Source organism: Calidris pugnax, unplaced genomic scaffold (genome assembly GCF_001431845.1).
Source record: "Calidris pugnax isolate Ruff unplaced genomic scaffold, ASM143184v1 scaffold277, whole genome shotgun sequence".
Lineage (NCBI taxonomy): Eukaryota > Metazoa > Chordata > Aves > Charadriiformes > Scolopacidae > Calidris > Calidris pugnax.
In genome coordinates, this window is record NW_015091023.1 from 1,562,670 (window position 1) to 1,588,190 (window position 25,521).

General features: G+C 39.0%; 1 protein-coding gene across 2 annotated transcripts in view; it reads left to right on the forward strand.

Moving 5' to 3' along the window:
* NCK2 (NCK adaptor protein 2) overlaps positions 1–23,110 on the forward strand; it is a 55,619-nt gene extending 32,509 nt beyond the window's left edge. For both annotated transcript variants that reach the window (XM_014955835.1, XM_014955836.1), the window contains exons 3-4: positions 12,374–13,095; positions 22,745–23,110. In XM_014955835.1, coding sequence (XP_014811321.1) covers positions 12,374–13,095; positions 22,745–22,939 — 917 coding nt within the window. In that variant the 3' untranslated portion in view covers positions 22,940–23,110. The remainder of the gene's footprint in view (positions 1–12,373; positions 13,096–22,744) is intronic.
* Positions 23,111–25,521: the final 2,411 nt, after the last annotated feature.

The window sequence follows — 25,521 nt, forward strand, 5'->3', positions numbered from 1 at the left end:
CCAAAGTGTATTTGATTTGAATGTTTGCATCCATCCGTCTATTTAGACACTGCGTTTCCTATCACCCTCCAGCAAAAAATAATACTAGTGAGCTAGTGAGCAAAAAGAGGTCAGTAAATTGGCATTGTAGGTTTTGTGTTACGGAGTGTTGTTCTCTGTTTCCTCTTGTTTTATCTTTATGGTAGTGTTACCAACCTCTTGTATTTATCAGAAACTCCAGCGGCTAGAAACCTACTATTCATTTGGGGCGTGGAAAATAGAGTTTGTTTTTTTTTTTTTTTTTTTTTTTTCCTAATGAGTGTCTTGTACTGGATTTCTTGCGTTGTGTTCCCTTCTGTCCTCCTTTTCCTCAGGTTCCTGGGAGGACCAAAGTCTGCTGAAGCAGCAGAACGGGGGCCGCAGTGTGGATCACCGCATTGCACACTGCTGCCTGGTTTGCACCCTTCCCATAAACGTGTGCTTATGGGGGAATGCACTCACCACAGTTCTTCAGAGAAAAAAAAAAATGGTCTCTGTGTGCTGTCCTCTCCTGAGCTTCTTGTTCATAGTATGTGAAGGTGGTAGCAGAGAAGAAACAGTCGACGGTAGCTAATTTTGAGGTCTGGCATGTATAGCTGGGTCACCCTTCTAAAGACTAAACCAAGAGGGCTGGCAAAAATCACTATTTTTTCAAAGAATTCCAGTGACTCACAGGACAAGCTATGTTTTTACATTGAAGTGAGAAGAACTGCTTTTTCTACTGTCTTAGCATCATTGGGGAATTCTTCTCGTTTAGATGTGGATATTTCCTCCAACATGCATCCCTAAATAATTCTTTCAGTATTACTGAATCTCTCTTTCTTTGAGGCCTTGGGCTGTCTTAACATTTAGTCTTCCAGGGTCTTCTGGAGTTTCTTTTTCTCTGTGTGGTCCCACTTGGGTTCCATTGCTTTCTGTTTCTCAGGTTTTTTGAAGACCTGAACAGTAAGTGGCTTTTGTGACATGTTTTCATATCATGCAAGCAAAATTTCTAAATTAGCATTCACTCCACAAAGTAAATGGACTTTGTCTAAGAATGTAAAGGAGATTTCCTTCCTTTTTCTGAGCCTCAAAAATATTTTTTTTTTTTGTGGCGTGTGTCCATAAAGCAGGAACCAAGATGCGTGCAAAGTATGCAGACACCCAGCATAAACCTGCTATGCGAGAGAAAATACCCACCTCTGTTGTTTTTAAGGAGGAGGGTTTCCATGGCAGAGATGGCTTTCTTTGAGAGTCACTTCAGTGGTAAACATGAGTGTTTACTGACAAGTAGTTTTTCTGCTCTCAGCAAACAGGTTTGGGCAGACACTGCTCTTCATGTGAATGGGTGGCCAGGTTGGCCAGGTGGACCTTCAGGGGTACTGTTTCTATGACGTGACTCTTTGTAGCTGTATTTTGCACCAGAAAATTAATTTAAGACCTTGGCTGTAGACTGTGTCAACTAGACACAATCATTGCCATCATTCCTGTTTAGCAGTCCTTAGGACCTCGTAAATGAAAGAAAATGGGAAGTGAAAGAAAAAAGAAAGGGAAAATATATTTTGATGTAGTGAAAAAGCGTTGTTCTTGTACATGGGCTCTTTTTGTTTACAAGGCAGTAAGATATTTTTTAAATTGTTCGTTCAAAAAGTTGTTCTCCAGATTACTGGAACTGGAGAATAATTACTATATTACTTACTAATTCATTATTGAGTTTTAATCTACAGAAGAAATTGTTTTCGTCTGTGTGTGAGTGGTGGGGTTTTGTATTTTGGTTGTGAGGGCCAAACCTCAGAGGAGACGGGCTGTTTTGTTAAATGAGCCATTTTCCCCAGTTACTTCCCCTTCGGTGATGGGGAGGTCTGATTTTGCGTCTGTGTAGTTGCAAATAACCTGAAAGCCCTTGATTAGTGAAGGGCATTGCAGTTCAGAGAGGAAGCTAGTGAAGAAAAAGTGGTATTTACTTTGCTTTCCTTTCCTAAAACGAGCTTTGAATAAAATTGCTTATCCATGACAGGCTTCTAAGGAGTTCTGAGGTTTCCAAAGAAAAAAGTAATATGCCCCTTGGATTTTCTTGTAATGTAGTATTTAATGTTTGGAAACATTTGTTTAACATTGTCATTCTGACTTTAAGGTGGAATTACTAAGGCTTTACCTCATGCTTGGTGTCGGTATGGGCCAGCTGGAGGAAAACACAATGACCTCAAAGAGTAGCTGACCATGTTACGTCCAGGAGGAACTGTCTTGAGCATTTTGCTGCCGAGAGATTTAGTCAGTATTTGCATCATTGTTCTCTAATGTGTGTCTATGAGTTGAGGAGCTGTGTAATCACTGCTTTGTAATTTATCTGTTCAGGTTTAGGCTTGATGATTCTGAACTTCAATCTGTATTTCTAACACCTATTAAGTCTTTCATTTTCATGTACAGAATTGAGAGCAAAATTGAGCAAACAAAAAGTGAAACGTCCAAGTTAGTACTATAATTACATCTATCCAAAATAGAATGATTCCATCTCAGTTATCTGTAAGAGTCTTTAAATTGGAGGGTCGTCATCTTACATTCAGGGTAGTCTACTTTGTACTTGCTGTATTATTTATTTTTTTTAAAAATAGAAAATTGGGTGGGTTTATGTTAGCAAATTGGATTTATATTCCAAGTTGTCTTGTGCACCTCATTGACTTCATACAAATGCAAGATAATTAAATATAAATCATCTTTCCATCAAATGCCAGAGGAGGAGGGGAAACATAAGCTGTTGTATACTTACTGAGGGCCAGGGGAGCATGTATTGGGGTAGACAGTTTGGAGCATCTCACACAGGTTAGGGATTTCTTTGTCAATGTTCTGTTAGTGTTTGTGAAGAAGAGGCAAACCATTGTAGCTTTCCTTTGCTACTTCAAGGGAACAGAAAACACTGGGAAGTCCTGCAGGGCTACTGTGCCTTCTCCCTACAACTTATACATCTGTGCTTAGAATGATAGGGCTGCCTTTGGTTTAAGGTAGCCGTGGTTATTTTTCCTTATTGGGACCATCCTACAAAATCAAGACAGCATCATTAATAGGATTACAAAGTAGATGGAAATATCTTTAAATGATCTCTACTTGAAAACAAAGACTGTCTTCAATTTAAATTTGTAAACAGAAAATGGAACCACAGATCTCGAGAAACCCCATTCATTTTATATGCCTTCTACTTGAGACTGATACAGCAGTTTTCCTATTCTATAGAGGATTTAAAATCACAAAGCTGTTTTAAATTTGCCTAGTGCACCTTCATCTACTTCACTCTTTCACTGGGGTCAGAACATACATGAGGCAGTTGATGGAAGCCTTTGGATCATACGTTTGACACCTTTGGAAAACTCTGTCCACATACGTCCCTGTAGTACATCTTTCATTTTAAGCTCTTGGTCTAAAATACTCTGGGTACAAGAAACTTGTTATCTGCTTACAGGAATTTGAATGTACCTTTCCTAATGGCAGATAGATGGTGTTAAACATGCCTAAATTACAAGAATTTATGAAGTAGTTGCTTTTAATACAGTTTTCGAGTTGATTTCTTTACGGAAGCCTCCACAGCAAATAGTGTTTGATGTATGGGAAACTTTGACAGTACTTTTTCCTGTATTTGAAAAACACAGTGATAAAGCAGCCTGGTTGTCAAAATATCAGAATTTCACTTTGACATTTAGAGGAGTGTTTCGATTTTCTGGTTTGTTCTAGTCTGGCTTTTTTTGATATTGAGCTTCTTAAAGAAGATCTAAAACGTCATTAGTAGATAAGGCTTCATTTCTGTATCACAAATGCAGTTGAAGATTTCTGGAATTTATAGCAGTGTCCTTTAAAAAGTGCTATTGATGGAGATGTTGCTTCTAAAATACTGACTATCCCATATGGATCTTGGCCTTTGAATATTCGCTTGGAAACTGGACGTGTAGGTGGAGGAGGAGAAGAAGGGGGAGGAGGTTGCAGACTGAAAATGTGCAGAAATGGTTGGGTTTTCTTTCTGTGTAACAGAAAAAACTTCAGTCTGCTGAATTCCTTTTTAATAAAGAAGCAAAGACAAGTTAATTTAAAATTATAAAAATAAGGATAATGAATAACACAAAGCTAACTGGATGTCTGATCTGGACATTCCAGCTGTCAAGAAGTTATGTGTTTATCTCTGTATTGGGTCAATGAATTACTTAATTTACATAGTTTCGTGGTTTTCTTAAGATTTTTCCTGAAAAGTTAATTACTTCTTTCTTAATACATTTTTTGTTTTAAAAAGATAGTGTACATTTTGCATACTTATTAACTGTATGCATTAATATGCATTATAATTCAGAGCCTTAGTATTAGAAGATTAATAACTTGATAAACAGAAAAGGATAATTTTTAACTGCATATGTGTAAAACCAGATGGGATTGCAATTCTATTAAAATGCAATCATTATTTGAAGTATCTTAAATAAAAATTGGCTAAAATGTTGAATAAATGTTACCTGTAAATAAAAATGAGGTTTGATAAACTTGCTTCTTCCTGCTACATCTAACACAAAAAAACCTTGATTAGTAAATAGAATGAGAATTGCTGGTTACCTTCTCTTTGAAGATTTTTAGAACTAGGAGAGCTTTTCTGTAAAACTTGGCTTTATATTTGGAGGAACTAAAATGTATTTCCATCTCAGCTGAAACTGATTTCTTAACTTCTTAGATAAGTCACTAAACTTAACAGAAACTATTTAAAAATATTTTTTTCTAACTCTTTCAGGGATGACTATTATTATTCAATATTTGAACAAGCTCTTGCTTTAGATATTTATATTGGGAGTTCTCCTAGCTCATTTGTTTGACTTCCTTAAGTTTATCAGCCTCAATCTTGTTTTGCTTGAATGTTTCAGCTGGTAAATGGAAGTTGTCATAATAGGCTATAGTAATGTTACATTTTTCAGCTCTAGAGTGCCTTGTTTCAATTTGAATTATAATGGGTTTCTTTTTAAAGAAGAAAAATATTATTTAAAAAATCTGATCAAAATGAAAATGTTTTCATAAAAAACATACTGTACTTATGATCTTTGTGGTGGCTTCTATGATATTTTTTTTAACCATAAAGCAAGTTGTACTGTTTAAAGCATTTTGCTCTAGAATGAGAGTACGTAAATTGAGATGCATTACAACCTGTATGAAAAATTTTACGAGTAACTGCTTTAGGGATTTTTAATTCAGAGAATAATGGCTAGTAATGTAAAGAAATTTCAGTTACTGGGTAATATGTAATGCCAATGAAAAATCCTCTTTTTAATTATTGCTTTCCCATAAACAAATTTTCAAATACTCATTTATGTTGCATTTAAAACCCATGCTTTGAGAGCTTGGGAGAGAGTTGTGGCAGTGTGGGTAAGATTCAAGGCAGAAGCTGAAGTAACCATCTCCCAGATTTTCTCCCTTTTTCCTCCTCTTTTCAATACCTTTGTTTTTTATATATTAGTCAGTTTGATACCCAGTATCTGTGAACTCAAGTGCTGAAGCTGAGCATTGTGCTGAAAGGCGTTGCCATCCAGTGCAAACTGGGAAGTTCAATGAGGGCACATGCAAGGAGGATGGCACAGTGCAGCCCTGTGAGCCACAACCCCTGCACCGTGTGCCACAGGTTGATTTTGGGGTACTAACCTGATTGCCCAGCAAGTCTTTATGGAGGAAGGCATGGCTGGTTTGGGCAACATGGGGGCTGGTGGGGAGTCAGGAGGTAGGAAGGCAGGGATCTTCACTAGCCCTGCCTGCCTTTCCGAGTGGACAGAGCATCACACTTCTGGTTTTGGAGGATGTAAAAAATAAATGCATCCACAAAATTTAGTTTAGAGAGATAAAAATGAAAAATGTAATTTTCTGCCCACCTTTGTTTCTGGCTGTACATGTTAAATACACTTTTATTTCATCTCTAGTATCAGTTCCTTGTTTTGACTAGGTGGTACAGCATAATTTAGGTTTTTGATTGAGGAAAAAGCTTGTTGTGTTTTTAAAAAGACTAGGAAAGAAAGTAGTCGGTAGTGTTTGATATAGTATTAATTCAAGATACCTATTTGATGACCCTTATCATACTTGAGTTAATTTTTTGCTGATTTACAGCTTTGTAATGCTATATAATAACTGATGGCAAACTAATTTCAAACATTAAAGGTTGAATCCATCATACAAAAATCTGTTCTGATTTGTTATGAAAAAGAATCTAGTGAGAAATGTAAATATAGCAATAAAAGAAAATATATAAACAGTTGATTTTCTAATTGCCGCAAGGAGAGGGAAAGTAACAGCATTACTCAGCAGCATTTCTTGTTATATTTCCAGATGTATATTTAGAATTAAAACTAACTACCCCAAAAGTGAAGGACACCATTTAGTCCCTTAGAGAGGAAGCAGTTTCCAAGAACACAGTTGTATTGAGGCACTGTTGTTGTTGGTTTTGCAGTGGTTTTTATAGTTCAAAGGTCACTTACTTTAGGGTGGTGCATGGGGTGGGAAATCCTTCCTTAATTGCTCTCAATATTTTAATAACTTTTTGGAGGCTTCTTAAGCTGTTGTGTCTGGCATTTAGTATTGTGATCTCTTTCATTGAGTTTTGGATTGAGGAATCCTGTTCTGGAAATAGTTTAGCGTTGTCATTATGGTTTCTCAAAGCAATACAGTTCTCTTGTATTGCATCTGTTTTCTGAAAGACTTTTTTTTTGTCCTGTGAATTTGATTTGACGTACGGGTAAGCTACAGAAAATATTTTTGCTCATGATTTATGTATTAAGATCATAGAAGGTTTTAGGAAAGACAGGTTGGGAGAATTCAGATGACACTAGTTTCACTTGCCAACTATTTTTCAGAAATAGGCTTTGGGTATTGGCTGACCTGTTTTTATGTGCAGAAGATGGGAAATGGAAAAGTCAGTAATCTGAGGTATCAAATAAAATTCCTTTAGAAAAGAAATGCAACTGTATTTAATATATCTAAAAGTTAAGCCACATATGAGATATAATAAATTTAGGGAGCAGTCTTCAGAGGGGGATGCTAGACAATTTGACTGCAAATACCTTCAGTGTATAGTGCATGTTATTCTTGAATAAAACTTAATAAAATAAATGTGAGTACAGATAAGCCTGCGGAGATGCATTATACAGCCATGTCAGTGAATCTGTTCTTTTACCTCTGGGGATGAGCAAAAGCAGTTAAAATACAAAGCGTGGTCACTCATCAGTTTCAGGCAAGGACACCAGCTTGCAGGAACGTGGAAGGACTCATCAAATAAGTCTTCCTAAAATTAGGAAAAGATGCCTGTTTTGTAAATGGGCCTTTTGTAGTAAAGGTAGTATATAATATAAACCATAATTAGCAAATGAAATATGAGTATTTACTAGTGGCAAAAAATACCCCTTTCTGTATAAGTGTTATGTATGTATTTGATAAAGTTTTAAAGATGAAGTTGTTTATCTGAAGTACCAGTTTTCATAAAGATTGTAGCTATGCAGCCTTGTTTCAATGCCCTCTCTGAAGGCAGGAGGAGGAGAGAGAAATCCTCATTTTGGTTTTAGCAGGAGAGGGCTGGGCAGTTGGGTATCTGTGCTGTCTGACAGGTGGCCAAGCTGGTCAGGAGCGTGGCCAGCATGGCAGAAGACATAGGTGAGGGTAGGGGAACTAGCACTATCACGGCGTTGGACCAGAAGGAAATTCCACCAATCGAGGTTTGGGATTGGTGGGGAGCTAAAGACATTTATTTCCTGGGGGAGCTTAAGGAGCACAAGATGGGAAGGCTGGAATTGCTGCAGTTAGAGATCACAGCAGGACCTGTGGGTACCATGGGAAGGCCATCACAGGGACAGGCTGGTAGCGAAAGGGTGCAAAGCTGGGGTTTGCACAATGGGGGCTTAAGAGACAGGAAGCAAATTCATAGGAAACTGGTCTTCCTTCAGCTTGCTGCTCGCAAAACAAGCTATTCTTTAGAGCCACAGAGCAAGGAAGCAAAGAAAGGAAGAGGGCACAAAGTAATGCAGCAGGCACGTTTCTGAGTCTCCTTAGGACTAACCTTGGGGCCAGAGGGTTTCTTTCACTGCAGAGAGAAGGAGAAGTTGCAGTGGATCACTTCTCTGGAAATGACGCTGACCAGTTTGGGTTTTTAATCTCAGCAATATGTCCACCTAAAAATTAAACCTGTTTACATCAGTTGGCAACTTGTTTGCAAGAATTAAAATTAACTAGTTTAGTGTGGGTCAGTTATAGATTGTGAACAGTATTGTCTCCTACGAGACTCTCTAACATAAACCAGGCTTTCTGCTGCTTTGCAATGCTTTTGCTCGTTGTCTCCTACGAGACTCTATAAACCAGGCTTTCTGCTGCTTTGCAATGCTTTTGCTCCCACTCTTTTCCCCTCACTTGAAAGCTAATCCATAGCTTTAGGTTTCTTCTTCTGACAGCTAGTTGTATTACAAAGGATTATGGCTTCAGGTGAGCTGTAACCAATGAGTCAGAATGGGAAAATACAGTCGTATTTCACTAGTTGATAAGTTTTCATTAAAATAAAGATAATAAAAATGACAAAATTATGACTGCAATTATGAGTATATTTGACTCTTCCAAATGTGACTCCCAAAGTACTTATAAAAAACATGACAAAATTATGACTGCAATTACGAGTATATTTGTACTCTTCCAAATGTGACTCCCAAAGTACTTACCTGAATGCTTTGTTTTCCGTGAAGTTCCTTACATGGGTTTCATTCAGTTTGGACGTAAGAACAGGTATACCCTTACAAATCAGTAATAAGTGAACATTTCTGTTAGTAGCAAGTTATGGCAGTGTTTACTCTTGCAGAGATGACTCATGTAGATTGCACTTTTTTTTTTTTAATGGAATTGTGATTTTTCTTATAGATGCATACAAAGTTTATAATCATCCTAACTTTATTCTTGCTTAGGTAGGACTAGCCATCCTACTAAATTGTATTTTTAGACTTGTTTCCTAAGGAAATGAAGCTTACACTAGTCATGCTGTCACAGTCAGCTGTCATCGTCCGTCCATCTGTCCACCCTTGATAACTCAGCCAACTTTAAAGAAAGTTGACAGACTGGCAGAGATAAACTAACTGGTTTTGTCCGACTCATTGCCTGGGAGGGTCATTGCTGGTGTCCCCCACTGGAGGAGAAGCCAGAGTGATCCCAGCTCTTTGGTCAGTCCAAGCAGCTGGGTGCCGAGCACAGGGCTTGGCTGCCCAGCCCAACAAAGGTAGGGAGAGCAACACCAGGAGAGATGGGGTACATTTTGAGGGCATTTTGGAGATTGCAGTGGGGGAGCTGAAGGTATGAGAAGGACCTGGGGGCACGAAGGCAGTCCTATAGTAAGGGGGCATTTTGTGGATCCTGCAGGAGATGGGGGCGGCAGAGGAGGAGCAGTGCAGCAGGAGGTGTAAGGAGAAAAACAGGAACAGATTTACTCCATTCTGCTCGTGGAACAACTTGTTTCCTCTTCTGTCATAGGCGCAGTTACGAATGTTGTAAGCTCCCAGAAAAAATGAGTGTTAGATAATGTTGTGTATGCCTTTCGTCTGTGCTTGGCTGCAGATGGATCTCTGCATAGTTAGTTACTTTGGTCAAACTAGCTAGAAACAAAGGTGCACATCACTGCTATTGCAAAAATCTAATAATTAGCATGCTATCAGCCTTAAAAAGTTTAGTTACATTAAATGTTAAGTTTAAAGAGATCTGACTGCCTTTATTGATAAAGAAAAAAAAGCAAAGGTTCTGATCTTTTGTTCTTATTCACCTACGTTGTTACGATTTGTGTTGAATGGGGAAGATAGGAACATTTAAAACGTCAGATGCAGCACTGGAAGGTTTGTAGAAAAAGATGCAACTTATGAAAGTCGAAGGGAAACACAGGTGCACATCACAGCAAAAATCTAATAATTAACATGCTATCAGCCTTAAAAAGTTTAGTCACGTTAAATGTTAAGTTTAAAGAGGTCTGACTGCCTTTATTGATAAAGAAAAAAAAGCAAAGGTTCTGATCTTTTGTTCTTATTCACCTACGTTGTTACGATTTGTGTTGAATGGGGAAGATAGGAACATTTAAAACGTCAGATGCAGCACTGGAAGGTTTGTAGAAAAAGATGCAACTTATGAAAGTCGAAGTGAAAGAAAGTGTTTGGATGATAACCTTTTGGACAAAGGTTTAGACACCTTTATCAGATGTCAGAAACGTTTTTGAGAAATTTCTTTCTTTCACCTGTTTGTCAATAATTTTTTCTCTAGATACTTCAGTTTATGGCATTCTCTTATCACATCCCCATATCTCACAGGTATCTCTGTGCTCTGATTTTCAGCTGCTTTTCTCCTGGCCAGCTACTTAATCATTTGCTCATTTTTTGTTGTTTGTTTTGTTTTTTTTTTAATTGTATTAGTTCTCCTCCTGTAATTCCAAGAAGCAGTACTGCATATCTCCATTACAAAGCACATCAAAACTTAAGATTTTTATCTGGAAGGTTCAGTCTCAGTGTAGGGCTTTATGTAGAGATAATCTATTGAAATACACTTGCTCATTTTCCATGAAGTTATAACAAGTAACTTCCCTCCTTTCCTAACAGAATGACCCTTAAGCTGTGTTTGTTTATATCGTCCTAATTTAATGCTCCTTAGTTCTGATACATCCTTGCCTTTTGATTGAAAATTATCTGTAAACTGATGAAAATTTCCAGTCTTGGCAGACACCAGAGCCTGGGCAGCTTCCGATTAGCGCTTGCTTGGACACTCTTTTCCTGCCATTGTGTCCCCCAGTACAATAAGCCGCGCTCCCTCAATTTGCCTGAAAGTGCAGCCACCGGCTCTCGGCTGAAATGATGTAGTAAGAATGACATTAGGATGTAAGCAGGCTCCAGCAGGAAGCAAGGAGCCTCTGGGGAAGGTCAGGAAACACTTTAGGGTCATCGGAATTTTCTGCAGTCTTCTGAGACCTTAAGACTGTATTAATTAATGTATTTAACCCTTCTAGTTTGCAATCCCTGTGTGGTCATGTGTGTGCTGTTTGTCTGTGCTGTACAGCTAACCCCGTGAAATAGCTTTACACTGAACAACCATCTTTGAAGATATTCATCATATATGCACGTACATTTATATGTATATATATTTTTTAAAAAGCCTACATTTTTCATCAGGGGAGTGGCCAGATTAAATAGTTCTGAATTATTAAAAATGAAATAGCATGCATATCCTTCTATCAGATTATTTGAAGAAACAAAAGCAAAGTCATATTTATTTTTTTTTCCCCCATTCAATCTGCCATAATCAGCATGTACTCATTGTGTCTCAAGTGAATCTCTTGCATGCCAGCTGCCAAGAAGGCTCTAGAAGCATGGAGATAAGTAGAAGAGCTCCTATTTATGTGGTGTTTTTTGCTTTCGGTCCCCAGCATGACATTTTGGGTGTTGCTTGGTTTGCGCTATATTGAGGCTTCATCTTTTGTTTCCTCTTCAGAACTTCTATAAGTTAATTTCACAAGAGAGGGCTACTTTATCTTTCTGTTTATGTATAAGCTTAAGCAGTCCTTGCTGCAAAAGTTTGAAAAGTACACCAAGTGTACTGTGTAATTTTTCTTCCATATTTTCTTCCACAGGCATTAGCATGGTTCCTCTAATTAAGAAAAAAAGAAGTTATGTATTTAACGTTGTTGTTGTTTCTTCTCTATGTTGTATTTCATGCTGTAATTAAAGCCACACAGTACATAAGAATTTACAGATTATAGGGGAACATATGCAAATGGTCTTCCTCACTGTCAGGTTTATGGTTTCATAGCACATGACGAAATGTAGATGAAAGGGGTGTGGATTTCAAAAGGGGGCTTGCAGTTGGAAGGAGTTGCAGTTGTAGCTGCCTGGGGACAGAAGAATGGAGAGATTAAAATGTAATCTGCAGAGAAACTTAAGCTTTTATTGCCATGCTAGTTTATTTTTGTAGATTTTTCTTTCATGTTTTGCTTGAACTAAATTAAAGTCATCGCTAAAATTAAAAGGCACGATTATTTGGCTGGAGTTTTAAGAGACATAACAGCAAGCTCTGCAACCGTTCCAGTGATTAGCTGTTCTCCTAGCGAAGAAACCACTGCTTTTAAGTGTGTTAAAACTCATGGTACTTCTGGGAGAGAGCTGTTATAATGCAAATTGCTCCTTACTTAATGGTGCATCAGCTGGATGCAAAAGATAATCTCCTAAAGGTGTTACTGTTTCCTGACTGTGTAGCGTTACAGAAGAGATCTCCGTTTAGCAGCGTTGGTAGCGACAGGGGAGCGTGTCATCAAATCTAGCGTTTGCAGTCTGGGGACAAACATTCCGAGTGACCACTTTGCTTTTTCTCTCTTTGACAGGTCTGGGGAAAACCAAGAGAAAGACGAGCGCGCGCGACGCCTCACCCACTCCTAGCACGGACGCAGAGTACCCATCCAACGGCAGCAGCGCCGACCGGATTTATGATCTTAACATTCCAGCCTACGTGAAATTTGCCTACGTGGCAGAGAGGGAGGATGAACTGTCCCTCGTGAAAGGATCCCGAGTAATTGTCATGGAGAAGTGCAGCGACGGCTGGTGGAGAGGTAGCTACAATGGACAGATTGGCTGGTTTCCTTCGAACTATGTGGTAGAGGAGGTGGAGGAGGCGACTGCAGATTCACCCAGCTTCCTCAGCTTAAGGAAAGGCGCTTCCATGAGTAACGGCCAGGGCACCAAAGTACTCCACGTTGTTCAGACACTGTATCCGTTCAGCTCCGTCACAGAAGAAGAGCTCAATTTTGAAAAAGGGGAAAGGATGGAAGTCATTGAAAAGCCGGAAAATGATCCAGAATGGTGGAAATGTAAAAATTCCAGAGGGCAAATTGGCCTCGTTCCTAAAAACTATGTAGTAATCGTTAGCGATGGTACTACCATTAACACTTCCCATCCACCTCAGATAAGCTACACGGGACCATCTTCTACCGGACGGTTTGCTGGAAGAGAGTGGTATTACGGGAATGTCACCAGACACCAAGCAGAATGTGCCCTGAACGAAAGGGGAGTGGAAGGAGATTTCCTTGTTAGAGATAGTGAATCTTCGGTAAGTGGTGCTTGGCCCAGCAGGCTTTCTAATACCCGGCGCTTGGGTTAGCCAGCGTGACAGCTAATAGCCTCCCTATCTGTAGTAAAGGGCTTCTCACCCTTAAAGAAGCAGCGTTACCAACCCATACGCTTGCTGCTTGTGAGAATTGGTATGTTACTGGAATGCAGTGACATTTACACTGAAATTTAACAGCTGTGCTCTGTGTTATCCAGGGTTTCTTAATTAGCGGGCAAGCAGCTAAATATTTCAGGCTTCAGTTTGACTTTTCATGTGTTCCTCATAGACAGTCCTCCTCAAAATTTGCAGCGCTGCGAGATAAAATAATTCTAGTGAGTTGCAAATTTGGTCATTAATTTGATTTTTTAAGGCCATTTTGCAATGGGATTTTCACATCGGTCAGTTTCATTCTGCCTTTAATTGAATACTGGCATAGGTTCTTTAAACTGTTGGTTAAAATCCCATTTTAATATATTTCTGCTCTACTTAGATTACTTAGGTTGTAATAAGGTAAGGTTACTATTGTATCTAATTGTTAAGATTATGATACACAACAGAGAGGGTCAAGTCAGCAGCTCATATGCTTTGTAAATTGAGCCTTGATGACATCAGAGGGATATGAGTAGGGCTGCTTAGGGATCATTGTAATTCTGAAAGTTCAACTTTAAAATTACACTGAAAGGTCTTTCATGTATGCTGAGGCCCGAGAATTCATAGTTAAGGCATTCAAAATTTAATTATCCCTTGACTGTGATTTTTAAAAGGTGACAGATTTTAATAATTCCCTAATACATCTTTCAAAAGCTGCCAAAAAAAAAAAATATCTAAATTTCTGATTAGGGCTTTTTTGCATTTATTGATTTAAATGTGAAGCCATTCTATGACTGTTGTTTAGTAGATGTCTCCATCGAAGTATTTTGCTGCTTCACGTATAAAAATTCTAAATAATATAGTTATATTAGCCAAGTCTTCTAATTTAAGTGTATGATAGTACTAAAATTAGTGTATCTTATACAGCTATAGACACATATCTCCGTGCTAGATTTGTATCAGGTTTCACTGTGCCTGTATTGTGGACTATCCCAGTTTACAACATAGAATGCAAATAAAAACTAAAGTAGTGTCAACTGCATATATAGTTTGAGCTATAATACGATTCTAAAAAGATTTATTGACTCTAATGTCTTCAGAAGGCAATATTGATTGCATATATCACTTCTGGATAGAACTTGTGATATTCTTCATCATAATTGTCTATAAATTGCATGAAAACTATTCCCATATACTGTTCCTCATGTAAATTACTTCATTAAGTAATCAGTAGTCAGTGTTGGCATGACTGCATGCTGGAAAACAAAGACATTTACTTTAAGTAAGGGGGAGAATTAAGCATGAGCTCAAATCTGGAAGTGAAGATCCTTTTAGCTCTCCCTACTTTTTTGGAAGCATGTTTCACCTTTTCATTTGCTGATTCTGGTTTTGCGAAGTTACGTTTTCAACTACTTAGAAGAGGTCTCAGAATGAAGTGAAAATCTATGGTAGTAGTGAGGTAGATTCATTAGGTGGTGCATACTCTATGCCTTTTAAATAAAACTTCTTTCCTAACACAACTCTTTCTAGATGAGCAGAATCCCTCTATTGAATTAACAGAGCCTGCATTTTTAATATAATGGTACTAAAAATTTTGGATTGGCTGGCATGTTGGCTCTGGGCGAGTGAGATGAACAGTGGCAGCAGAACAGCTGAAACACAAGGCAATTGTTAATTCTGTAGGGTTTCCTAAATCCAAATAAAACTTTGCATTCTAATTTTTGGAAAATAGTGCTAGTTTATTATTATTATTATTGAAGTTGGGAGTCCTGCTATTCCCTGAAATTTTTATATCATATGTAACATTATTGACAGAGTACAGTTCTGTAATAGGCCTGAATATATATATTTATTTTTTTTTCTGGATACAGTATTGTCTGGTGAATTTTCAGGCATCTTTCCTTGATGAATTTGCTCTGCAGAAGACACGGTAGCTGTCGAGCTACCCTGTCTTTGAAGCTCTGTGTCACTGAGTTCCTATTGCTGCTATTAGTCAACTGTAATCACTAAATGAAGGCAAATGCAAATAAACCAGAGGAGAACAGGAAGAAAAATAAAGATTAAATAAACATAAACCAAAGCAGAACAGGAAGAAAAATAGAAATTTAGAAAACATGACTGACTGACAGAGGCTGAGAGGAATCAGATTTGTTTAGTCAACAGAAGGAAACTCTGAGGTGGGGCATACAGTCTTCTAAAATGTAGAAAGCCACTAGAGGATTATGGTAATCATTAAATTACAGCAGTTCAGCTGTCTCTTCAGGGTGGCATCCTGTCTGACAGGGGCAGGCAGGTATAACTGGATGCAGTCTACCCTTGGTGTGTCCATCCAGCAGGTAGAAGCTCACTTTCAGATCTGAATGCTGCATTTTGGGTTACCCTGAGACAATAGCTATCAATTTTCTTCTGTCTTTTGGGAAAGTGCCAGAAGGACAGTTTGAAAATTAATACATTATTTAAAATACAAAAATGCACAGCCATTTCTCAGCGCACGCCATGTCACAGTGACCCCTGTGCTACGGCTCGTTTCTTTGCTCCTAAGAGTCTACTACTTGAGTAAACCAATTTCCCTGAAAGGACACAGTAACCTTTTCATTAAATATGACATCATAACATTAAACATACTTGTGTTCAAAGCAATTTCAAATTTGCTGCCTCCATTGTTGCTGGGGAAATTGTTGCTTATGGAGCACAAAAAGATTCATTCAGAATGTTGTCTTCTAACAGCATCTAACACTTACTGGAGTCCCTGAAAATTTACTCAATTCATATTGCAGAAAGTTTTTTGCACGCACGCAAAGAAAAATGTGCTGAATTGAGGAACTTACCTCTTTTTCTAATCTTGATCTGATCTTGCAGATCCTGTATTTGGGGTTTTTTTGAGCAGGGAGAGACCATAGTTAGTTATGCACGTAAACGCTTCCTTTGTCTTAGTGCTACTAGAGAGTTTTCTTTTTTATTTGGTTTAAAGAAATATTTTACTACATCTCAGACTTTTGTCTGCTCTCATCTTTATATATCATACCATCATATAACTTGTTTATGCATTTGAACTATAAAAGCATTGGTGATTGCTAGATGGGGTGTTGGGGTTTTTTCCCTAAAGTGCCAGGAGTGATATAATACACAAATGGGCGTATTTGATAACATTAGGGAAAAGATCACCAAAAAAAAATCTATTTCAAGCTTATTACGTATGGAACGATGAAAGATTTTTAGAAATGGCTCTTAAATGCTTGATGGTTGCCGTGTTTTATATGTGTGACTACAAAGGCTGTGGCTAAATATCACCAGGAGTGTTTGTGTGATCAGAGTGAAAGATGTTGATTAGAGAGACCAGACTGAAGAGAGTGAAGTTGTCGGCCCTCCCGTTTGCTCATCTTTCCCCCAGACCAGCACTTCACATTACACTGTGTTATGAACCCACCTATTAAAGCTGTGGATGCAGGGCTTATTCCTATCTAAACAGGCCTCATAGATAAAACTGTGAGTCACCCTGTTAATCTCGTGCCTGATTTTTGACCTCTTTTAGGGTTTTGTATAGCTTTCCATCACCATAGTTACGAAAAGTCATCTGCATAAAAGTTTTCCTTAGATTACATTGAGTTTGCTCTTGCTGCTGAGCTCTGAAAATCTGTCCTTGGATAGATGAAGGTTTGTATTATTCTGTATTTGCTTGATGAGACTGTCAATGTTTTTCCATTTCAAATTTTAGTAGATGCAAGATTTTACAATGTTTCTCTAGATTTAATTTACCAGATGTTTGTCTCACAGCTAGATTTCTTTAGCCAAAAATATTCTCCACAGTTAGATCTAAGGGATGTTGCTGTGTTGGAGAATATCCTGCAATGAACTCTATGAGGTAGCTAGGAGCCTGATTATCTTCATTAATTACGAAATACTATTATTAGAACCATAAACTTGTTTGAACCATTTAAGCCCATAGTTTATGTAACAGGCACAGTTACCTACTGATAACATTTTTGCCAACTCTGTTACACTTAGGTAATGTCACCTTAAGTTTTGGAGATGTAAAGGAGGAGACTGAAGTGGAATATGCGTAGTTAGAAATACTGCTTGACTTCTTTCTGTTGCAGACTGCACAGTTGATTGAATACTGAAGTTTATTGTGCCATTTAAGTAGTACTGCTAAATAGATAGTGTAGATTTAATATATGCAGTCTCTGTACAGCCACTTCTTACCCTTTTTGAGTTGCAGGCTCTTTAGCAGTCAGATTTTTGTTCTCTCTGTGTAGCACCTAACACAAGACAAGCCAGTCTTGGCTGACACTGTTGGCCTGGGTTGGGTATGGGATCATCATGATTTAGAGATCTAAGATTCTGCTGGAGAGAGAAAAAATTTGAAAGGAAGAGGGGTTTTTGTTCAGATTCACCCTGGGAGAAGAGTGTGCTTGCTGGTGCTGTAGCTAACAGGAAGGACTAAATAGGCTGTGGCCAGCAATGAGGGCGAGCAAGCACACCACACCTTCAGGTTCTGAGCACACTGCAGACACCCCTAGACTTCAATAGAAGCTTCTGTCAGGGCTTGCAGTCCCCTTGCACAACTGGATTCAAAATGGGTGATTAGACAAACACCACTGCTTTGTAGCCCTATGATGTCTTCCCATGAAGCAGAGATGTTATTTTTCTCAAACCAGTTTTGTGTGTTAGCAGGAATGAGCTTTGCAATCTTTTGACCAGCTATTTCTGCCAATAGCATCACAGCTATTATAGTAACTGATCCTAAATGGGATTGCAGAGTATGGGATTAAGATGCTACCGATTGTGGGTGCTACTGAATTTGTCAGTCCTCTGAGATCACATTTAGCTTCTGTGCTCTTTGTCCAGCGGTAGTGAAGGCAGAAGGAAGATGCACAGGTTGAGAGCTTTTATGCTTTTTGAGGAGCAAATTCTGTAGCATTCAGAACATCCCATATTTTCCTGGGGTTTTGATCCTGCAAGTGTTGGATAGAAGCAATGAAATGTGGCAAATGTTCAAACACTGAAGCATTTGTCATGTTCTGTGACGTGCTATGATTGATAAGTCTAGCGAAGACAAGGAGAAAGTTTGTCTTTAAAAACAGGCTTAAAGAAATATTCTAGTGGTTTATTTTAAATGGAAGAACAGAAATCTTATTAGAGCTGTATTTGAAGATCGATGGAGTTAATTCACGTTTCTGGTCTCTGTAATGTTGATTTTGGAATGTGGTGAACCATTACATAGAGAGAAAGGGTATTTGTTGATATCAAAATGAGGTGGGAAATGGTAGAAAAAGGAATTTTTAACCCTCCCATGTGGTTCTTTCCAGCCTGACCTTAGGCATTTGAGCTATGGCTGCAGTTTTTTTGGGTGAGTGATTGAGTAGGAGAAGTCGGGGAAGACCTGGGTATGGAAATGGAAGGAACTGAAGAGCTCTAGGGCAGGCTTCCAGATTGGAGCTCGAAGGGTCTAGGGTCTGGAATAATCTGAAGAGTGAGAGTATCTTCCATGAAGGAGGGGTATTGCCAGGTGGAACTGGATTGAAAAGGGTGGGGGGGAAGTAGTTATAGGATCAGTAAAAGTCTTCCAGGGGAAGTTATTTTCCCCAACAATGCCATTTATGGTTAAATTGTGTTGTTTTATTCTCAAAGGAAGGTTGTAAAAAGGGAATGTTCTTTCACTTGTTTTCTCTTGTATAGCTTTATAACTTGTCTTCATGATAAAGTTTTCCAATTTTTTTTTTATAAGACAGTGAAGTTCCTGACCAAAAAAGTAAAGTTAAAGGAACATCTTCCTGCCTGTTGCCTTCCACGTTCTGTAGGCATAACCTTGCCTGTAGTCATCTTAGTCATAAGCAGGAGTTAAAGGAATCTGAAACAATTCTTTCACACCTGGAATGAAGAGCTGCAGATGCATAATAACTAATCTTCAATTTTCTGATTTAGAAATTGATTTAACTTCAGGTTTAGGTCTTCCCAATTATGACAGTACAGAAATATTCCCAGCTTCCCTGCCGTGAAGCTATGCTCTGTAATTCTGTTGCAGAATCATCAACTCCTCCATAGATTTCAAGGATTAAAGTTTACTTCTTATGTGCCTTTATTTGGTGTATATGAGGTTTTTATTCCTGGAGAAGTTAGTGTGCAAACATCTAAATGTAGCAATTAATTTAAGAGGGAGAAGGGAGAAAAATTGGTCAGCATTTGAAACAAAATAGCTTAAACAGTAAATAAAATAAACAAACTTGGAGCAAATCCAAGGAGGACAGCAGGGAACCAATTCATGCTGCATTGAACAAACATATTTTGCAATGGTAATGTTAAGAGCAGTAGTTTATCTAGAGGTGTTTTTTTAATAGTCTTTTTAACCATATTGCATGTTTGTTAGAGTAGGAAAAAAAAACAACAACGAAACAAATCCAAGTCCCATTGCTTTTGCTGTTTGTTCTTGTGTCCTGTAGAAGTTACTACACTGAGGCCAGTAAAGGGTTTCAGGATTCTTGCAACAGCTGTTCAAGCTCTTCCATCTTTTTGCACCGGATGATGGCTCTCAAAAGAGTTAGATCAGCCTTTCCGCTATTTTTTTTAATTAAATCAGATCACGAAAAGAATAAACTTTGTAACATATATTCTGGAGAAAATAAGCGATTCCAATGTCTTCTATTTATGCATCAATCTAATTAGCAGCTCCAAGGCTGGGAAGAATGGGCAGTAGTTCAGGAAACTGTTCATTCATTACAGGTATAATTAAAATGGCAGGAAGAGTATTTAATGTATTGTGTAGAACACCTCACAAAGATCTCAGTCTGGCAGTGCCTGGGACATAGGACAGTAGATCAGAGGTCTAAGACCTATTCTAGCACTTCTCTGCGTCATTAGCGCATCCTTTCTGGTCTAAAGATAATGATTCTTAGCAGGTATAAGGAGCTTTGAAAACTTACAGTTTTTACATGCTGAAAACAATTGTGCTTTGTCAGAAAACATTAAAAGTTTGTGGTGTGCAAAGTGATTATTTCACTTATTTTTAAACCTTTGTTACAGCACCTTTTCCTGTTGCTATTAGTTCAGGTTATGAACTTTCCGTTTGTAAGCTCTTCTGTTTTAAAAGAGGGCCCTTTGATTACTGGTTTTTGCTTGGCATAGGCATCGCCCATGGAAGCACCAGAACTTAATCAGCAAGACTTGGTCTTGTTTTTCAAATCCTAAGCAGCCAGTCTGTACATGCTGCCCTCAGTGCAGTCCTCCTTGAAGATACCTTACGGACCTGCATGGTAGCCAGTGTTTAGAGCCCAGCAATCAGCTTTCTAGAGCCCGTGCCCTAAATTTCTCTTCAGTGAGCTCAGGGTCTCAAAGCTTGGCTTGTGCCAGCCTGTGCTTTGTTACCATTTCATGGCTTCTGAGCAGGGCTATGGAGATGCCCATGCCAGAGGGTTTGTCCACGCAACAGTCAGGGTCTTGGCCACAGCACAGTGTTGGTACAACCGGATTAGATTTAACCCAGCAGAGTGGGTGTTGAAAACAGGACAATCTTGGTGTGAGCTCTGTGCTGGTCTGTTTGAGATGCTCCCGAGGCTGGGGTTCAATACCACAGCTAGCTGGCTTCACTTTAAACTTGGACATAGGGATAGACAACAGGGCATGAATCCAGTCTTGGGTGGAGCATTGGGAACCCCAAGTATATGCTATTAGACATTTCTTTCCGTCCCTCTCCTGTACCCTCCCCAATCCTCTCCTCTTGGTAGTCACGGAGGGGTGTTGTGTGTATTTTGAGCCAGTGGATTTGGAACAACTCAATCCTCCACTGACCTGGCCAAGGCCCGGTGGCACCGAGTGGAAGAAGTATTTCTCCTATGGATGTTATGTAAAATAATTTTTAAAAAAGTGGTGCTTGTGGATCTGGAATGTAGTGTCTTGAGCTGGGCGAGCGTTAGTCCAGAGGTGAGGGGAGCAAGCTGCTGGCTTGAGCAGTGTGGGAGGGGAAGAGCTGCTGCCCAAAGCTGAGGTGCAAGCCTGGGGAGCTGGGCCAGAGCCAGATCAACAGGCACGGCAGGGAAGATGGAGTAGGGAGGGAATGCGGAGAAGGAATCGGTGCTAAAACACGTGAGGGGCAGATGCAAGGGACGAGATTTTGGGATAGGTAGAACATGGGAGATGTGTGGGGCAGAGACTCACATCATTGCAGGAAAAAAAGACAGCGTGCCTGAGAAAATGCTGTCCTTCAGCTTACTTGGGTACGTACTCAAGTGTATACCTGACCCTCAAAGGCAGTGTAGAGGACTCCGGAAGCTGTGGTTTCATGAACCGAAGTCCGGTGGCGGCAGTAATGTCTGAGGGCTCCTGCTCCCCCCTGTTTGGTCCTCTGACTTGGGGTTGTTCATAAGGCAATGCTGTGAACCAGATAGTCCCCTGTGGGTTTTGTTTAGCCCGGACAAATTCAGGTTCTCAGCGCTGGTCTGACCAAAGCAGCAACGCGGTGGGAGGGAGGACCGTGGGACTGCAGGAAGGCCGTGTCTGAAATTGGCATGTGCCTTCAATGCTTTCTTCTTAAAGTGGGCAGAAGCCCTGCAGCAGGACTTCCAGATGTTACTCATCTCCATTAAGTACTTGCTATCAACTCTGGTGTGTGCTTTTTATTTTTATTTTCTCCATTGTTGCCTGCTGGCAGGCAACACCCACCTCCAACTACCTCTCACAGGGCAAAGCCCGTGCTCCTATCTCTAGGGCCAGGCAGCAGCGGTCAATGGCTTGAGATGGAGTTCAGCCAGAAGCGAGGGACAGTGTGTCCTTTCTACCCTCCTACTGTGGTGCAGAAAGCTGAATGGTCTCATCCCGGCTGTTTGGATCACAGCACTGTCTTCCTTAAAGCAACCAAATGCCGAGACGAAGAGATTTATCATGTGAAATTGTTCTGTCCTGAATAACTTAATTAGTGCTTAAATTTTGCCTTTTGTGGATGGTGGTTTGGTGGTGAGATTTGTACTGTGTTTTCATTCTATAGCTTTATCTTTTTTTACAAAAAAAAGGTGTACTCAATAGGTGAAATTATTCCCCATCCATGTGATAATGAAGATAAAAGGTGAATGTGTTTTTGTCTTTTGCAATGCAAAGCAAGAACGGCCCTCTAGTGGTCATGGCTCCAAAAAAAAAAGCAATATGGGAATTTTTCTTCATCTCACACAAGCAATGGTGCAATGATTTCTTTCTCCAGGACTCTCTAGCAAGGAAACCATACATGATGAAAGTTTTTCCCTTCTTGACATTCTCGTGCTTCTAGATTGAGTAACTAAGATAATATTTGCAATTTAGTCATGTAATTGGCAACTTCAGACTGTGCATCTGGGGAGCTTTCACTTAACTGACTTAACTGTGCACGTTAATAATGATGGCAATTATTTATTGAATAATAGACTATTGGGTTTCTTAAGTAGCTAAAGCAGCGAGCTGTGGAACAAAGACTAGCATAAATTACCATCAACTGTATGACACAGTTTGTTCCTGAAACCACAAAATTACGCCTTCATTTTGTTCACTTTTATGTAATTCTTTTTTTTTTTGTTTCTTTTTGAATTCTTCTCAACAGCCCAGTGACTTCTCGGTATCTCTAAAGGCATCGGGGAAGAACAAACATTTCAAGGTGCAGCTCGTGGACAATGTCTATTGTATTGGGCAGCGTCGCTTTAATACTATGGATGAGTTGGTGGAACACTACAAAAAGGCTCCCATCTTCACCAGTGAACACGGGGAAAAGCTATATCTTGTGAAAGCACTTCAGTGACGTTGAAGATGGACTTGGCCACCTGGGCCTCTTATAACTTACAAGCCTTAGGTCCTAAATTCACTTTTATAGAGCAGAGCAATATCTGAAGCAGGCTTAAGGAATAGGCTCTTATCTAAAGTGTTTGCTCTGTCGGTTGCTGTTTGTCCTTTTTTTTTTTTTCTTTTTTTTTTTTTTTTTTTTGTTTAAGATAGATGGCCATTAACCAGTACATGGGAACAACAGTCAAACTTGATTCTTGTTTGTTTTTTTTTTTTTTTTTTTTTTTTTTTTTTTTTTTTTTTTTTTTTCTCCTGTTTGCCTCTTTTTGTGTTCCAGTTCTGTTAATCTCCGACCACCTCTCTTCAGGTTGAGAGTTTCCCTTGGGTGGCCGTGGCGAGCACTCACCTTCCCGGCTGAGTTCAAAACTCCCCTCTCTTGCGTACGTTTACATAGTTAGCTCAGATCAAGGAGGGGCGTTTTCAATTCAAAGCAGTGTTAATCTGTTCAGATTGCTCACGCAGGCAGAACTCTCCGTTCAGAGACATCACCGGGCACAGTTTGAATGCACTGAAGCTGCAGCTACTTTGAAGTGAGAGAGAGTAGACATAACAGTTGTGGCTGTGAGTTCTGTAGCTATATCGCTTACCGAGTAGTATATTACAAAAACCTCCTAGTTCCTAGAAGCACTCTTTACACTGTACTCTGCTATTACATTGCCTCTCTGACTCTTTGTAAAGAGTACACTAATTAAAAGCATTTTGTAATAGTACTTCTTCAACTACTATGGTAAGATTGTAGTAAAAGAAAACTATCTAGTGTATTTTGGTCTGTAATTGCAACAAAGAGAAATTTTATTTGAAAGTTGATTACTAGAGAAAGAATCATTGAATTGTAAACGCTGAATGTTTTGGTAATCTACAACCAAATGTGCCATCCACATAATGCTTTTTTCCTCTTGCCCTTCTGCTTGTTTGAATTAAACGATTATGTATTTAATTCTCAAAGTAATATGTATCTGTAGCTGATTGTTGACACTAATACAGAAGATTAATAAAAACTGATCTTGGGATGGGGTGGGGCGGGCTACCAACACTATATATATATTTGCTTTACGGAAAGAAATCTTCGGGTTTTACAGAGGATGGTGTGGTTGGTAGGAAGAGACACACAGAATGTTTATGAAGAAAATGCATTTTTCTCTTTTCTTTACATTTAAACTCCTTTATGGTTTAAATATACAGTCTTTAGATGGCACATTCCTGAGATTGAAGAAGGGATCGTAAGATCTCAAAATCTTGCATACTCAGTTTTTTGGATATTGTAATAAAAAAGGTATTATGTCATGATGGAGTACTGGATTTATCCTTGGGTGGTAGTCCTGGTGTTCCTTTAGCAAGGTGAAATAGAGTGAATAATGAATTTGTTTGTCTTGGAATTTGTGTGGCCTAAAAAGAAAACTTCTGCGACTGCAGAGGACAGTTTGATATGAGGCAGTATCTAATGAGCTCTGTGTTACTTCTTTCTGTGATAAGTAAACCTGTTCATAGCTTTAATGAAAACTTCAAGATGGAGCTGTTTCCTGGTACGTTTTGGCAATGAAACATGTTCCTTACCTGTTCTGTATTTCAACTGGTGGAAGTGCAACTACCTCTGTGCATAACTCTGGTGTAGGTTAAGCAGTGGTGTCTGACTTGCTTTGCTGTAAATCATCCTACTGCCAGAGAGACTGCACTGGTACATCCGTCAATGAATTGCAGTCCTGCTCAGACCTGAAATACAAGTAAAATTTTTTGGAGTTCTACACAAGTCCTATTTTCCCACCACTCTTGAAATCTTATTTCTGTAAGGTTATCTGAATTGACAACTGTTTTGGAATTAACAGCTGTGTTTTATTTCTGTACGCGCATAACTAAAAATTGGGCAGTGAGACTTCTGCTTGGTCCAGCTTAATGAAGGAAAGCAGTGATTCGCAGCAATGGTCATGCGTTATCCTGAAGAACACCCACCTGTGACTATCTTCAAAGAATATAGAAGCTTTCCTTAGGAAGTTGGTGAGAAGTACCAGTGGTTTATAATCTACCTATAGAAGGACTCCACAGTGGGCTGCTTCTTAAACATCATAAGTGAATTCTGCAGAGAATGTAGGTTTTTGCCTTCTAATACTTAGGTTTTTTTTCTTTAGGTGAATCTAAGCCAATGACGTTAAGAAAGTCAGCTATATGTTGTATAAGCATTTTCAGGTTTGAGTGAATTGCTTTTAGGTCCCATTGACTCTTTGTAGTATTTGGAAAAATGATATATGGGAATGGTTTTCCTTTTCAGTAAACTGATTACTGCAATTACTCTTTCATGCCCCTTGCTCATTTTTCTGAAATGTTCCCCATGTTTCCTGTTCCAGGAGCCTTCAGATGCCTCTTGTAATCCTTTTTTTCACCTTTTTTTTTGGTAGTCCCTTTTTACAAACTCTGTTAGTTCCTAATCCCTTTCTAGTCTTAGCATCTTAGAACTAAATCAAAAAGACATACAAGTGAAGTTTTTACCATATGCTTTCAATGGATTTATCAAATTATTTTTTTTTTGTTACCTCATCCTCTGTAAAC